The following is an 18,210-nucleotide window of genomic DNA, read 5'->3' as shown; positions in this document are numbered from 1 at the left end:
TCATTCAAATACTGATTGATATTCTCTTAATTACAAAACACGGGGAGTAATCAATCCCATAACTGAAACAATGAGTATTCAAACGAAATGCCTCTTGGGGGTATTCACATAACTTATTTATAAAGGAAAAACAACACCTTTGCAGTCATTCAAAATCATGCGATGCAAATATATATTCAAAATGAAGAAACCGTTGAATTCCAGATGATCTTCAAAGAGCAGTCGAGAGCGAATTTATGCAATTAAATTGTTCAAAATTGTCAGCATTGATATAATATCTATCATTTTATCGATACATGTTCGTGTTTTAAAAAACAAATTACCGAAGCAGTGATATTACCTTTAGTGATACCGCCTTTTCATAGCCCTTCACCGGCAGTGGTGACGTCTTCATATGAGTGAAATATTCTCGAGAGGGACGTTAAACAATAATCAATCAATCATCAACATATTCTGTTAAATTATATCATTTTTAAATTGAATATACAATATCGCATGCACAGGAAAAGGTAGCTTACATGATTCTCATATGAAATTTGTATAAATTCCATGTAATTTCTTCACATGAGAAGACAGGTACGGCGCTTGATTTTTGTACGAAAGATCCACACAGTATCCATGCAAAATGTTTTGTAGGAAGGTCGTCAGGATATGATCGGTCTTTTAATGCGAACACCAGTCTCAAGGCTTAAGATGATAGCCCCAAATATCATTTTCGACAACAAAAATTGCATTAAAATTGCGTGATTTTCGCATAAATATCATGTAAATAAATTTGCACAAGATTTTCGTATGATTATCGTACAATATTTGCCTGAATTTCAAACAGATCATGTGAGCTACCTTTCCTTGTGGTTGGTTGATGTGTTTGTTTTTCGTCCCGTCAAAGATTTTTCACTATATTGGACTTTTAATATTGTATGGAAGCGCGGTATCGTTAAAGATAAGTATTAAATTGTTGGTATACTAGTATTATTACGGTAGGTCTGTTACGTTTCAAACCATCTGAACTTCTTTGATTTATCTGAAAATTATTGAAATGATAACATAAGGCTATTGGTTCATTTTACTTTTGCATGCATACCTATAGGTATAAGATTTTAACTCCCACAGATACCTTAATTATGTCTCCCCTTCCCAGAAGGGGGACATATTGTTTTAGTGTGAATTCTTCTTCCGCTTCTCATACAAAGTTTCTCCGAGCCATAACTTCTTGTCTTTGGACAGGCCTTTCACATTTGGCATGTGGGTATACCATGATGAGATAGTTTGTTGCGTATCATTTTTGACTACATTTCACCTTGACCTTTTTATGTAAAGGTCAAATTATAGAATTTTTGGCACATCTATTTTTGTTGCGGGTTTTTTGTCACCTAGTGTGACACGTGGTCTTGGTTTTTCTAGTCTTATCGGAAGGACCGCCCCATTTAGTCGCCTTTTACGACAAATAAGGGATACTGAGGACCTATTCTAACCCCACGGGTGTATATTTTATTCAGTGAGCGTATTTAGTTGTTGTCATGGGTGATAACATCAGGATACTTTATAATTTTTTGCCATTTCTTAATTGTTGTTTGTATTTTAACACACTTTATCTACATTCACTATATGATTTCCTATGAAAATGCATTGGAAAATTCTGTATGTTATTTTTTTGTAGCGTTTCAGAATGTTAACGTTATGTTATTCATTATGACGTCATAGACGATCAACACCCTAAAATGATGTCATTATCCCAATGACTTGAATAAAAAGGCCAATATTCAATTTTACTTTGATGATTTCATTTATGAATGCACATGTAACTATAAGAACTCAATAGCAGCACATTTTTACTGTTATAGTGTCATAACACAGACGACTGCACTGCCAAATTAATTTTCAAAACGCACATTAACACAACCACCCATGTTATGACACCATAACCGGCAAAAATGTACTAGTTAATACTTAATTCAGTTTTAAAAACGATTAGTTAAAATATCAATAATATTTTACAAACTATGGGGTTTATTCCATTAACAACTTTGAATTTTACGAAACACTGAAAAAAATAGTATTGACTGTGATACATGGAAGCCATATTTGAAGTTTATTCACCTGGCAACATAGGTATTTCTTTATATTGTTAGATAGTACATACCTTTAATTACAAATGTACCAATTTTGGTGGAGTTTGACCATTTAAAAAAAAGTTATGGACATATTTCGGTGTATTAGAAAGAAGTACAAACACACAGTAAATACACTATATATGCCAATATATTTATTCTAACAAGTTCAAATGATATCTTTTTTGTGATATAATTGGTACCGTATAAGTTTTACATACATGTAATAGAGTGAATTTTACATGTTTTTAATACTTTATTTCAGGGATTTTATTTATTGAAAATAAATTGCTTTAATTCAATTTCTTTACAGAGTTTTGAATTTTGATATGAGAATAAAGTTTTATCTAATTGAAATCATTATTATAACTATGACTTGTGTTTGTCTTGTTATTTCATTACTTATTAAATTTTACTGCTTACTATGCAGAACAGGTTTTTCTTTAGGATAATTGTTACTATTTATAGATCACTCTAGCTTGGTCACATGGTTTTTAGGAGGGAAATTTCTTTTGAGGACAGGTATTCTTGTTTTCATGCTTAAGTGGCACAGAAGGGTTGTTCGATAAAAGTTTCATATAGTAGTTTGTTCTTTACTAGTGGATTGATTTATTGGATGCAGATTTATTGTATTTGAGCAGGGTCATGCAACAATCATCACCACAATAAAGATAAAACCCACGAAACCGGAGTTATTATTATTACATCCGGTTACATACATACTTTCAAGGACTAATAATGCTTTATAATGCATTTGGTGTACATTAAACTGTAATTTATGCCAAAAAATGAAAAATTATTGGTATGGTTAATGTTGGCGTAATCCTTGCTAGAGTAGTGTGTATGGTGTGCGTGGGTTAACTGCTACATAATTAATAAAATGCTTGCAGCAAATCGATAATTTACTTTATTTTGATTCTCAAGACATTTACTTTTGATTTTAAACAAAAATTACATGGGTTTAACCATAAAAGCATCAAGGATGGAGCAACCTTAAGTGACATCACAAGATGGTAATAATTATCATAGCGGTATCTCGTCGTTACTATGGAAACACTAAAACCATTTGTACAGTGCTTCACAGGAATCTACGTCATATATCTACATAATGCATTCTGCTACATAATCAAATCAAATAAGGGTGAATAACTTCAAAGTTTTTTTCAAAAATAGCATACACTGAACAATGCCTTATTTGTAAGTAGGTTTGTGCCTCGGATTGTTCACACATATGCATAATTTTAAAACAGTAAATGGGAATAAACGTTATGTAAAAAAATAATCAAGAACTATTTGCAGAATATTGAAATATTTCGCATCAATTTTTTTGGCATATGGTTGTAAGGTTACATCTTTTCTGGCATGGTTTCTGTGAAGTTGTTGTTGCTAGGACGTTGTCCCTCGGTATTTATTGCTGTAACCAAGCAATAAGAATAACAATCTTAGCCAAACAATTGTCACATCAAATAGAGTTGAGCAAACTCCTGTCATTTTTCACAGTCTGTTGTAGATCCAGCTCTGTCAAACAGTATTCCATACCTCTGTTACTGCACTCTTAAACCCATGGTAATCATACTCATGCGTTGATGTTACAGAAAATTTAAACAGTCTCGTTTAAAATCAGCATTTCGTAAATTCTATGGTTGTTATAAATCATAATGATCTTATTTGCGAATACAACCTGTCATTAGGTCATTGCTGTCTCACGTGTTTCATACTAAGTGTTAGGCCGTTCTTTACATACTGATTTTTTTACTACGATTTACTCCGTTTACCTGATCAAGATATAGGGTTCTTGGCGGGTATGACTGATTAACAGGGGAGATCTCATCACTAAAGACTGGGTAAATACTGTCAATGAAGAACTCGTAACATCTTTTATTGTTAATTTCAGAAAGGACAGTAGTATGTAACGAAGTGATTTTTTGGATGACTGAACACAAGATGTGAATATTTACATGTTCTATTTTTATTGACGAAACAGCTGTCTATGATGGGAAAGTTTTATTTCTTTAATTTGTCGTAAGGAATGGTAGTGTAAAGTGTTGAAAAGTCGACGGTATGGGGCTATTGATTTGGGAAAAGTTGTGTAAAAATGTCTTTGGAATATGTTATAATCCACATTTGATTTATATCCCTTCTTGCACACGTCTGAGGTTTGTCCTTCACAGCGGTTAATAATTCCGTTAGGAGGAGAGACATGGGATTGACAGTTATACTGATCGTAATACATTGATTGGACTAAGGGCCTCCGTGGCCAAGTGGTTAGAGCATCGAACTCAAAATCACACGGCCTCTCACCTCTGTCGGCGCGGGTTCGAATCCCGCTCGCGCCGGTGAGAAAGTTTCCCAGTTTACTTTCGGAAGGTCAGTGGAGGTACATTGTATCTGGGTTCTCTCTTCCACCAATAAAAACTGGGCGCCATTATATAACTGAAAAATTGTTGAGTGTGGCGGAAAAATCAATCAATCAATTGATTGGACTATACAAGGTATCTCTTGCTTCTAGTGGTTTTTGTGTCATTCAACCATTGACTGGGATATCAAATGTGTTTAAGACAAAACTGAAGTGGGATTTTTCATTCTATCTTTTGAAGGTAACTTGGAGTATAAGTTGAATTAAAGCCAAATTCGATTAAAATACAGTTATCATAATCCTTATCAACAAAGATAAAGCTTTTTCAACTCGAACCAATGCATATCCCGCATGTGTCCTATCTAATTCTTTCATCAATTTTGGTTTTTACTAAAACAGGAAATATGGTACGTACTTTTGATTAATGTGTCTAATACGAGATTTTAATATTCCCCTTTTATTTTAATCCATTCTGACAAGGTATCGATGTTTTCTTCATAATTAGCCCATCGTCTGGCATAATCTTCGACAGAAGAAGTCATATCCCCAATTGAAAGATCGAGGCTCTCTGAATATTGGACTTTTTAAACAAATGACTTGGTCGTCATTTTCAACTACTAGTATATCAACATCATGAGTAATGACATGTACAGCTGGAGTGTAGTTGAAAAAAGAATTGTCGGTAGATTCTGTTTTTAAGTTGATTTATAATTAAGCGTTCAAGTTTGTTTGTAATTAAAAAGTTTGGATGCAATAGTAGAAGTATATTTGTCTGAAATACAGGGTGTACACTTGAAGTATAATGGAATAAAAGTTGCTTGTGTTAAACAGCATCCCTTCCTTTGATCTACAGGAACAGACAGCGTGATTTGGGAGGATTAATATCCATAATCCTCGCTGATTCAAAGAGCCTGTATCAGGCTACATCCCTAACCACATAATTCAGTCTGTATTATGGTGTTGTAAAATCCAAAGATGGACTAGTTTTGGCTTCTTCCAAATAATCTATTTAAAACTTTCAATGGAACGGAGGGACGTTTTGTGCGAGCATGCTGTAGACCCAATTGTCAGGTGATGTTAGGCAAAAGTGAATTTATTGAGACATCGTGTATATCTGGAGTTTGGTATAAACGAAGTCCATGACTACGCTTACGTCTTTGTGTCGGGAAAATATCCTATCTCATTCACTTTATTTCGATGTGGATTAGTCAGATTTCCCACATTATCTATGTTGCCGTTGTACCCTTTATATGAACGCACAGTGCATAGAGTTTAATCCAGTAATAGTATCGTTATCTACGAAATGGGACGTTAGTGTGATGGTAAAACTTCTATAAAATTCTGACCCTCGTGGACAAGATGGGATGATATGGGGAATTAAAACATTTATAAAGAAGTCGGTAATTTCCATTATTGATTTGAAACATATCTTGGTATTGTTTTATTTAGAGACTCATTAGCTTCACCTAGATAAATCATATCAAACACTGCCTTATAAAACAAAGTCACTAATTTCGTCTTCTGCAAGGTGTCATCGTTGATGAATGTCCATTCAGAAGGTTTGTCTTAAACACACACATTTTCAAAGCTTATTCTTCTTCACTTCGCTCACACATTTTTCTCGCGATCTTTCATCAATGCCCTGACCTCTTCCTCAGCAATAACGATTTCGCCGGAATCGTTCCCCTTCGCCTTTTTCTTGACACATGGGAGATGCAGTACCAGGTGACAGCCTGCACCGAGAGCAAACATCAACCCCCCCAACCAGAAGGAATAGTTGTACGAGCCGGTGGCCGTGTACACCGCCCCTGGAATGAAGAGAGGAAATGGTTTATCAGTAAATAGATCTAATTTCAGATTTATAGATGTGAATTCACATATACTGGTAACTTCCAATGCATTGTATACATTCGTGTCGATTGTTGGGCCGATCTTGGCGCACTGGTTTTGATTGGGGGTAACTCCGTTTGCCTGGTCGGGGTGTGGGGCTCACAGCGGGTGTGGCCGGTCGGCAGGGGGTGCTTGCTCCTCCTGGGCACCTGATTCTACCTCTGGTATATATATCTAGGGGTCCGTGTTTGCCCGACTTTCTATTTTGTATTGCTTATAGGAGTTAGGAGATTGATCACTGTTCGTTACCTTCACCTTATATACTACAACTGAGGTTTTATCCTTTATCTTTATTTGAAATAACATAGATTAAAAATGGCCTACAAAATAACAATCCTGGAATCAAACACAATACAAACTATAAATCCAACTGTCATTCTCCTGATGCAATATTATACATGTACTTCTTTCACACATACCAGCGGCCGGAGGTCCTAGCATTCCTGCCACGCCTCTAGCCAAAATCACGAGCCCGAGAGCATTTGTCAGTTTTCTCAGTCCAAGCAAATTGCAGATAATGATGGAGGTTAAGGAGATGTAGGCAGCTAAAAACAAAATAGAACATGTTACTGGTTTCCCGTGGTGCAGTATTTGATCTTTAACTAGAATTAGTAAGGCATCTTTTAAAATATCTAATAGAAAGACAAGAAAAGATATACGCAAGTTTCATATTTATCGATGTTTTGTTTTCAATCTAATATTGGACCTATCTTCCTTTCGTATTTTTTTTTTAGATATGCAATATATAGTCGGTCTTTTATGTATATGATTTACCAATACATAGGCCATATAATACTGAAAAGCCAATTAAAAGTTCGTAGGCTTCACAGAATGGTTCCACGAATAGAAGAACAGCACTCAGCACCAAAGCTATGTTGTTGATAACAAGCGCATCCAATTTAAATATGTCGACCAGAAGTCCAGACAAAAGTCTCCCAACCGTGTTGGCAATACCTAATTGAAGAGAAAGTATTTATATACTGAGGAATAATCGCATAATGTTATCAAATCGACACAAGAATCCAGTATCAAGTTTTATCCGCACTGTTTTACCTATGACAGAGAGCAAAAATGCAGCATCAGGTTTGGAAATACCAAGCTGTAAAGCGTGATCCACGATATATGTGTAAGGAACATAAAACCCAGTCATGGCTAGAAGATTTCCAGCACATATCATGAGAAAAGGAATATCTGTGAGCAGAGAGATATCCAACATGTTTTTTAATGTATCAACAACTGACATTGGCAGACATGTACACCTGTCCCAGCATGATGAGGAAGGGATATCGGGGATGTTGGTAATGCTCGCGATGTACTGTTTCATGTCTGATTGTGAAGATTTGTATTCGGGCATGTTCGTTATACTGCCGCTATAAAAGATGTCTTGTCGGTACATAGGGCGAGAATAGTCCGATTTCGTCACGTGATGGAAAGAGTCACCTCTTAATATAGGAACAGACAAGAAAGGTTCCATTTCTGTCTTTGCATACCCGTTCTCAATGGTAGGGTGAATTTCGTGGGCTTTGACATCTTTTAGGAAACCACTAGTATTCTCAAATGATATAGTTTTAGTTTCGTCTTCTTGTTTTGCTTCTATTTTCTTTATTGTTTTGAAGTTTGTAACTTCGTCTGCACCCTTCATGCTAGAGTCTGAGTGGGCGTTGCGCTTTCTATTCCCCACTGCCTTTTTTCTTGCATTTTCAATCCCTTGTTTTCTTAAGGATTGTTTCATCTTCTTTGTTGGTTCCAGCGGCCTCATTAGCATACCGAATACACAAGCATTCAGCACAATACCAGCTTGAATCATTACTAAGCTCCTCCAGTCGAACGCATCCAACATCATGGCACTTGCTGGCGCGAAAATAAATGTCCCTACTCCGGATCCACAGAGCGCTATCCCAGTCGCTAGTGCGCGTTTCTTTTCAAAATAGTACCCCACAATCACATTGGAGGGAAGATATATTAGTCCAAATCCCAAACCTTTAGGCCAGAAAATATAACATGGATGTTAGAATAGTATACATAAACAATTTGTTCTCACAAAAAACATAATTTGACTAGTATATTTCTAAGCCTTACCCCCTATAAACCCGTATGTTAAGATTAGAACTGTGATATTTTTGGAGAAAGATGCAGCTAGAAATGCTAGCATGGCAGAAATACTCCCCGCAACTGTTACAAGTCGACATCCATATTTATTCGTTAATCCACTCACGACAGGACCTACAATTAAGGACATGTGTTTACATTTTCAAGTTTCATTATTGAAATTCTTTCTGTCATTTTGAAAATCGGACCAGTCTCACCTACACAGAGAAATACTCCATACAATAGGGCTCCTACCAATGACACTGTCTCTCTGGTTTCTCGGAATACTTCCACCCACTTCGGGAGAAGAACTCCAAAGGAATAGCAGAGACCATCCAGGATCATGTTACACATAAAGGAACTGAGTACAATGACCCAGCCCCATCCTCCGTCCGGAGGGGTGGGGATGTAATCACTAGGGTCTATCACACTGGAATCTGATGCATGTCTTGTTTTCTTATCAGACGCCATACTTAGGTTTGAAAAACAGTTTAAGCCTCTGTTGTAGCTACTGGTCTAGGTATCATTCATATTTCTGTTCTGTTAAAAAACTTCCTTCTTTTATGTATTGCACGAGAACAGATATTCATGGAATCTGTAACAAGAGCAGGTAAATCGATAAACAATATCAGTTTTAAATATATGTAGCCCAATTAAAAGTAAAACGCCTTTCAAATGCATGGACCATGACAAATTTGTTTATGTTCCTCGTTTTCATAATGTTGTAAGATATAATGATACGTAATGGTAATTTGTATGCAACAGTTTAAGATGTGTTGATGAAAGGTAACGCTTCAGGGAGCATCTACTTGTGGGAAAACGTAATATGCAATAGAATACTAGATAAAGTGGGCACCTATAGAATTGAACAATTGACATTTTGTTTCAATAGCTATTGTATTGGATGTTTACGATATCGATAATAACACGATGAATTTGCACAAAACTTTAGTGACTATTATTTGCTTTGCCATATTCTCAACTGATTTGTTACGGTTCTGAAATTCTTGCAAGTGATCGTGACAGGAATATCATTTAACGTTTCCGATCTCTTAAAAAAATGTCATTAATGTTTTCTTAATTTTGAGGCCTCGCCTATAAGCAGCTGATATTCTTTGCGCCAACCGAATGTTGAAAACTGAAACAGTCCACACCTGGGCTGTAGGAGGGTTCGGAATATCATAAGAGTACCGTCTATGTGGAAACAAGCAAGACCATCCACAATCTAAACGCCCACATGTGACATCACGACCGCAAGACAATCTTATTCGAATTGTTCATCTACGAATCGATTTCAGTCTTCGAGTTATACAGTTATTCAAGACCCGTTCGTGAAACACTGCAGGAACAATTTACATTATGGCAGTTGGTAGGAAACCAAGGGACAACGCCAAGCCCAAAGTAAATCCTAAGTGGTACTTGGACCAGGAACAATAAGCTGTTTTGATGACCTAAGGAATAGGCTTACGCCACCCCTGTATTGACCTTCCTAGCAAGTCATTTAAGCTTCACAAAGATGCGTGCCAGACAGGTCTAGGTGCTGCGTGCCAGACAGGACTAGGTGCGTGCCAGACAGGTCTAGGTGTTGCGTGCCAGACAGGATTAGGTGCTACGCTATACCAGGAACAAGGCGGAGTAGATAAGGTGATTCCTTATGCGAGTAGATGATTTAGCAAATCCGAGAAAAACTACAAAACCCATAAAATAAATTTGGTTTTCAAGTGGTCGATTACTGAAACGTTTTCGGATTATTTACATGGAAAATCCTTTACCGTTTGTACTGACAATATGTACAGACAATAATCCTTCGACTTATGCAATTAGAAGGGCAAAATTGGATGTCATGGGTCACCAATGGATATCGGCTCTTGCATCTTACATGTACAACTTCAAGAGGGCGTATCGACCTGGGAAATTCAATGCCGACGCGGATAGTTTATCGAGGTTAAATCACGAAATGTATACCTCTGGTGACTCGATTAAAGTTATTTCCCAGGTCGGACAGTTATATGCAGAGGCCGTGATCATCAATGACGCTGTTTATCAGTTCATGCTTCCTTGTAATGAACTTAAAGATCATAATTCAAGATGCTGATCCCATCATATCTTTTTTGAAAACAGTTTGAATTAGACCAGAAGCCTAGTAAGAATGTACTACAAATGATATTGATTTAATTTTAAGAATTTTCTAAAGCTGTGTATCAGTGATAACATGGAGAGACGTGACAGAACCATTCAGCAAGTAGTTGTATATGTAAGTCATCCATACCTGTAAATTATCAACAGAATGAAAAAAATCGTATCACCGTAAACGCAAAATGCCCTCAGCTTCGGGGGGGGGGGGGGACCCCTACTTACAAATATTTCAAACCTAGCTACGCCACTGATGTTGTATTAGTGCGGCTGCACAACAAAATGGAGCATTCGAGTACAGATAAATAAAACTCTCTTATTGGTTCGGCAAACTGCTGAGATGGTGACCATTAGAATATCACAAACCTTAGAATTGGCCTGTAAGGATTATTTTTCCTTGGAACCATCAAAGGGAGGAGTCCAGAACATCCTTGTCATACCTGATCATTTCACAAAGCTCGCAGTACTAATGGCAGTTCCCACTCGACATCAGCTTCCTGCGACTACTGAAGAACACGTGTATTCTAAATATAGGATGACACCACACCATCCAATGAAACAAAACTTAATATTATCCATGTTCAGAACACTACAGGACGAACAGAAATCTGATTAGTATGCTTCACAACTAATTTAGGGGCTTCCATAGTTCAATGTACTATCATTTTGGTGTGAAATTACACCTAAAATTCTCAAGCATAATTCTGATCGTTACGATTAAGCACCGCAACAATACTACCCATAAGTTGACTGAGACCGAGCTACCATACATTCCCCTCATGGTAATTTCCCTTGACGACAGCTGGATATCACGTAACGTTTTATTTTTGGAAAATATCAAGTAAACAAGAGTTCAGGTGTATGTGGGTTACCAGCTGAACATTATTGATATCGTCACAATGGCTGACTTCCTATTAAAACGTGGCTGAAAATATGAATATCAGCAATATTTGTCTATTCATTTCAAATATTACATAGCTGAGTAGCTCAGTAGGTTAGCCTGTCGACTATTGAACTGCAGATCGCAGGTTCGAGTCCAGCAGAGGTTTTGAATCTTTTTTAGGGTGCTTTATACTAAAACTGTATATTGTTTTTTATTAAATAAAGTAGATTTGAAAGTTTTCAATTTCAAATCATTGTACATATCCTCCACTTTTCAACCAAATGAAATATCTCCGGTATAGTATTCATCTTTAAATGAATAGTGCTAGGAGCAAATGCATACTCAAACTAAACATGCTGTAATTTTTCAACATATATCGACAGTCATCAGCGAATTGCCGGTGTTATCCACATTCCTATTGATCCCATTAATATATTAGTCATTAGTCCCAGTACCTTCCAGGCATAAATATATCTAGAATGTATATCCACAAATATATTGCTCGCTTTAGCAGATGCACCCGAACTGTATCATGAGATTATCAATGCAAATGAGTCCATCTTAAAACGCATCAACCAATTAGATTAGGGGCGATTTCAAGGTCACAGTATGATTTGAGTATCACCTTCGCGAATACTATACATATATATATAACAATCGTAGAGTGGTTTGATATCGAAAAGAAAGTGCTGATATTTCGGACGGGTGTGATATGTCGGACAGTCAATGAAAAAGCATTATATCTTACGTTTCAATTGTTATTGTTCAAGTTCAACTTATTTCTGAACTTGATATATTTAAAAAATGGAAATCATCTAATTACATTTATTTGCGCATGTGTAGCCCAGCTCTTATTGGTTTATTGAAATACATGACCTTCACTAAAATTGCTGCAAGAGACCCCAGCATCCATTTCGTTTGATTAGCAAAATCAAAAACCATTGATACCAGCTAGTGGAAATGTTACGGAATATTTACCTTCCACTATTTAGACTATTACAACACTAATAACCATTTTCGCAATAAATACTTCATATATTTGTAAATTAAGTGCAAAATAACAAAAGCGTACTTGCCTGTCGCCATTTTGGATTATTGTAACACCGTTTCTACACTTCACTATAAGAACCGGTACGTCGTGACACACTTCTTCATAGTGACGTCATATGGTGCGAAGTGCACAGAGATTTATCCCACTTCAGACAAATTTGTAGATAATTGATTGGATAAAAGCTAATCACATGATGCCCTGAATTTTTTATATTACGTCTCCGTCCTAAGGGTGTATTAGTTAAACTGGTTCCCCGCTGATTGGTGCTATCCGGGAGGTCAACAGGGTACCAGTTTATGTATTCGTTTGACAACTGTAACGTCACTAACGAATAACATGACGCCCCGAATTTTCAATACACCCAATCGGATCACGCGCTCGTCTTTTTCCGTAACCGGTAAGAAGACTCGGACGTGGATCGGCGCAAGAATTGCATCAAATCGATGCATTTCTTCGCCGGAAGCGCGCCCGTGGATGAGAGTTAAAAGGCTAGAACCGAATCCCTGAATAATATGTTATTTATATTTTCACCACAGATTCAGTTTTGGTATCATTAACGTCTTATTCACTCTAATACATAACATGTAAGTGGAATGATAGTGGTACAATACCTTAGATGTGTATAATATCTTAGATGCATTTGAAAGTTCACGTTTCATAGTGTAACGTACGACTGTGGCGTCAAAGTTACGTTTATGTATACGTAACAACTAACTCTGATGGCGTCGATCCACATACGAGGTTCATTTGCGGTTACGGAAATAGCCGAGTAGTTACGATTGCAATACACCGTCTCCGTTCAACTGTGACGTCACTTCCAAATCATACAATGTCCCGAAATTTTAATACAGCGTCTCCGTGCAAGGATAATATTGGTCTTCCAGCTACCGTAGCTTTCAATGTATGATTGATTGATATATGTTTTCCGCAATACTCAACAATTTTTCAGTTATCTGTTGGCGCCCAGTTTTTTATTGGTGGAAGAGAGAACCCAGATACAATGTACCTGGGAAGAGACCACCGACCTTCCGAAAGTAAACTGGGAAACTTTCTCACTTACCGGCGCGAGCGGGATTCATGTCTGCATAATACAGTTTCAATATAGATGATTTGTTTATATAATGTTATTGTTCATATTCTTAACTGCGATGTTTTGATATTGTGATCACATGATTTTCAATGTGAAACATGTATATGGAATTCAATATTTAATGATTGAATAATATTCATCAAAGATGTTACTGAAATCTTTTTTTAAAAATACGGGTTTCCATTTCACACCCTGGAGGACTCCGTATTACGTCCCAAACTGACTGTGTAACTAATAGTATAATTACATACAGCTCTGATTTTCACGGGAAGCCTAAGTTATGAGCTGCGTTCAATGCAAGCATATAATTCAACTACGAACGATACAACAGGTTCTTCACCTTTGCATTTAACGCTCGTTAAGGAACCTAATTAAGGTTGATCAATCCTCATGTGATGTCATAGCTTTTTGCAAAATCTTTATAGGCTAATTAAATTTTGTGCATGTTAGGAATATATCTTTCAGAACAACTTCATTCACTGGATAAAAATATTGATTGACTGTATATTGTTTAACGTCCCTCTCGCGAATCTTTCACTTATATGGAGACGTCACCATTGCCGGTGAAGGGCTTCCAAATTTAGGCCTATGCTCGGCACTTACAGTCTTTGAGCAGGGAGGGATTTTTATCGTGCCACACCTGCTGTGACACGGGACCTCGATGTTAGCGGTGTTATCTAAAGGACCGTCCCATTTAATCGCCTCTTACGACAAGCAAGAGGTACCCAGGACCTATTCTAGCCCGGATGCCCACGGGTCCACTGGATAGAATAAACAAGAGGCCCACAGGCCTTATCGGTCACCTGAATACTAGTGAAAAAGTATCACTACTTCCATGGGCTATGAAATCTAGAAAACATTTCAACTTCTGAGTATCTAAGCTAAATTCTAATGTTCAGGAACAGTAATATGTTGACGGTGCTACCGTTTGAGCGAGCGCAGCTTCATGTATGTACATATTTTGTAATGTTCATGATTTGATCAGGTTCAATTTAAACAATATCTATCTGCCTAATTATCATAACTTGACTGAAATTAGGTAGCTGAAACAGCTAGGCCGTTTTAGTTTTCTCCCATGGTTTTATATTAAAAATCATTAAAACATGTATGCATTAATGTAATTGAAATATTGTTATGCTATACAGTGAATATACATTTTATTTCTGCTGCATTCACTGTGACGAGATTCAAAATGGAGGAATACATGTCCACGCGCTAATATTCGAATCGACGCCATTGGTACCAAACCTTTCAAGTTCCATAGGTATGGTGTAATTTTTCATTATTTTCCTATATTTCCCTTTTAAACATGTATATACGTGTTACCTATAGGGAGAGGGCTTCGCCCTCTATAACTAATTTGGACTCATCCTAAAGTCATAACCCTGGGTTGTGAAATTCACCATTTTTTGTACATCCTTTTCTGCTATTCCTTAGTATGCTGCATACTAGAGCGGAATGCCTCTTTACAACATTCATTATTGAACATAACCTACCGATTAACGTGGCCGATCACGCATCAAAACTGTTTCCCAAGATGTTTCCAGACTCTGATATGGCAAAAAAATACAGTTCTGGACGCACTAAAACTACGGCGATTGTGAATGAGTGAATGAAATGTCGAAAGATATTAGACATCGTATGGTCTTAGGCTTAGAAGGAAAAGCTTACACTGTGTCCACAGACGGAAGTAATGATGCTGATATGAAGTTATATCCCATTGTGTTAACATATTTAGATGAAGAACTATCAAAAGTAGTAAATTGTCTCTTATCTGTTCCAAATTTAGAAGGAAAATCAACAGGAGAAAACATTGCAAATCCATTGTGTTCTGAACTAGCTTCAAATGGACTTAACATAAAAAATTGTGTTTCACTAGGAGTTGACAATGCCAATGTTATGATTGGAAAGAAAAAAGGAGTAGCAGGTTGTTTACTTAAACAGAACAGTAAAATGATAATCCGTGGCTGTCCCTGCCATCTTATTCATTTAGCTGCTGAAAAAGCTGCAAAAACTCTGCCTTATCAATTTGATGAAATTTTGGTTGACTTGTTTTACTATCTTGAAAAATTAGCTAACAGAAAACAGGAACTTGCTCAATTTCAGAACATGACTGATATAGAAACTCAAAGAATATTGAAGCACATATGCACAAGACGGTTATCAATGGGCAAGTGCCTTAGTAGACTTGTTGATCAATGGATTCCCTTGAAGAAATATTTTGAATCGAAAATGAAAGAGGAAGACAAACATTCAAAACAAATGACTGATGTATCAGGTAAACAAAACGCTGATGGTAAAGAAAAAGATGATGCTAAACAAGGAGGTTCAGAGGCAGAAAAATGTAAAAACCCAACAGTACAGAAAGGACAGATTAGTGTTAATGTCCAAAACCAAACAACCTCAAAAACGAAAAATAAAACAAGCAAAACAACTCCAAAGTCTTCTTTCGCGATAGGGAGTCGAAGAGATGCACTATCAGAAGAAAACAAAACTTATTTACGGGAACAAAGGCTGTACAAACTTTTGACTTCTAGACGTTGTGCAGTTTATGCTGTATTTTTGCAGAATTGCATACAGTTGTTTGACAAATTCAACACTTTGCTGCAGACAGAAGAGCCCTCGATACATAGACTGCAGCGGATTTTGTTACCTCTGTACAAAGACATTCTACAAAGACTTGTGAAGCCTAGCTGTATTGCTGAAAAAAAAATATCCTGCAGGTAGATTACAAGAAAAAGGATGTACAATTTGACAATGATAGTCTTGTAGTGGGGTATGAGGTGAAACCTTTTCTTGAAAAACTGAAACAAGTTGGTAAAGATGAATTTTATGAACATGTTCGCGAATATTACATGACCGCATTGGATTACATGAGACAGAAGTTAACCCCCCCCCCCCCCTGTCAGGTGTTACCCTGAAGCATGCGGAAGTAGCTGACATTGAGAAGAGAAGTGAACAGTCATTTTGTTCTGTAGAGTATTATGCTGATAAATTTGAACATTTCTTAAGGCAAGAGAACACTGTTCCTGCAGTAATGATGAACAACCTTCAAACAGAATTTAATTCCTATCAGTCGGATAGACTTTTGCAACTTGATTTGAGTTTACCCATAAGTGAGTGCTGGTGTGTGATTGGAAAGATGAAAAACGAGTTTGGAGAGTTAATGCATTTAGATTTCATACAGTATCAGCAAACTTACACATAAATACTATATATACAAAAGTTTGGCCCCACCCTGGGGTCAAAACCCTTACTCTGGTGAAAATCAAATTTACCATTTTGGTAAAAGACTACCTGCTCTATATCAATTAGTTTCAATTTAGTATCAAAAGCGCTAAAGAAAATGTTATTTAAGTGTTTTACACATAAACACTATATAAAAAGTCTGGCCCCACCCTGGGGTCAGAAACCCTACCCCGGGGATCATGAAATTTACAATTTTGGTAGAGGCATCCCTGCTGTACATCACTATAATTATTTGCATTTAGTTTTTCTTACATGTGTGTGGTTCTTAAGTTGAAGATTTTTGAAAATTTGTCATTTTTGGACAGTTTTTTCCCCCGCCCCTAAGGCCCCAGGAATCCTGAAATTTACAATTTATGTTCCCTTTGTTCCAAATATGTTTATACCAAATTCGAAAAGAATTGTAATGATAGTTATCAAGAAGTTAAAAATGTCTATTGTTCACACATTTAATAACTGACCATTTTGGCCCCACCCTGATACCAAAACCCCTACCCCTGGGATTATCAAATTTAAAATTTTGGTAAAGAACTACCTGTTCTTTCTAAATATTTATTTACTTTCAATTTAGTATCAATAGCACTAAAGAAGATGTTATTTAACTGTTTTACACATAAACACAATATAAAAAGTTTGGCCCCGCCCTGGGGTCAGAACCCCTACCCCGGGGATCATGAAATTTACAATTTTGGTAGAGGTCTTCCTGCTCTACATCACTATTCATTTAGTTTTTCTTGCATATATGTGATTCTTCAGAAGAAGATTTTTGAAAATTGGTCAATTTTGGTCTCGCCCCTAGGGCCCCAGGGGTGTTGGAGTCCTGAAATTTACAATTTATGTTCCCCCTGTCCCAATGATGCTTCATATCAAATTTGAAAAGAATCGGACTTGTAGTTATTAAGAAGAAGTTAAAAATCTTCAGTTGTTAAAGCACGACGCACGTTATTGATATTAAATTTATGAGACAGCAACACAAGAATACAACGATATCAGGCCTCAACCGTGCGCAGCTTTTGGTGTGCCGTAAATCGAAGGGTTTTATACGGGGTGGATCTGTAGCTCTCTGTTTCGTCACTATATTTTTTCAGAGAGCTGCAGCTACTGCATATGGAGTTTATGGTACAGGGGTTTGAACAGTCTCGTTTAAAGTCAGCATTTCGCACATTCCATGGTCGTTATAACGATCTAGTTCGTCAATACAACCTCGCATTGGGTCAAATGTTGTCTGACGTCTTTCATACAGATTGTAAGGACGTTCTTGGCACACTGATTTTGACTACGGATAACTCCGTTTACCTGATCGGGATATAAGGCTCACGGTGGGTGTGACCGGTCGATAGGGGATGCTTACTCCTCCTAGAC

At 36.9% G+C, this 18,210-nt stretch overlaps 1 protein-coding gene across 11 annotated transcripts in view; it reads right to left on the bottom strand.

The window, feature by feature from the left end:
• Positions 1-5,895: 5,895 nt before the first annotated feature.
• The window catches only part of LOC125681755 (monocarboxylate transporter 2-like), a 37,701-nt gene continuing 25,386 nt past the window's right edge, over positions 5,896-18,210 (bottom strand). For 6 of the 11 annotated variants that reach the window (XM_056156181.1, XM_048921967.2, XM_048921966.2 and 3 more), the window contains 6 exons: positions 8,664-9,040; positions 8,437-8,580; positions 7,411-8,337; positions 7,132-7,311; positions 6,777-6,902; positions 5,896-6,275 (listed from right to left, as the gene is read on the bottom strand). In XM_056156181.1, the coding sequence (XP_056012156.1) occupies positions 6,076-6,275; positions 6,777-6,902; positions 7,132-7,311; positions 7,411-8,337; positions 8,437-8,580; positions 8,664-8,916 (1,830 nt within the window). In that variant the 5' untranslated portion in view covers positions 8,917-9,040 and the 3' untranslated portion in view covers positions 5,896-6,075. Of the gene's footprint in view, positions 6,276-6,776; positions 6,903-7,131; positions 7,312-7,410; positions 8,338-8,436; positions 8,581-8,663; positions 9,041-10,944; positions 11,884-16,126; positions 16,304-18,210 lie in introns of those variants that run through there. The other 5 variants (XM_048921965.2, XM_056156180.1, XM_048921964.2 and 2 more) reach the window with 5 other exon arrangements.

This window comes from Ostrea edulis, chromosome 2 (assembly GCF_947568905.1).
Source record: "Ostrea edulis chromosome 2, xbOstEdul1.1, whole genome shotgun sequence".
In the NCBI taxonomy this organism is placed as follows: domain Eukaryota; kingdom Metazoa; phylum Mollusca; class Bivalvia; order Ostreida; family Ostreidae; genus Ostrea; species Ostrea edulis.
Note: the sequence above shows the minus strand (reverse complement) of the source record. Positions and strands in the feature narration are given on the sequence as shown.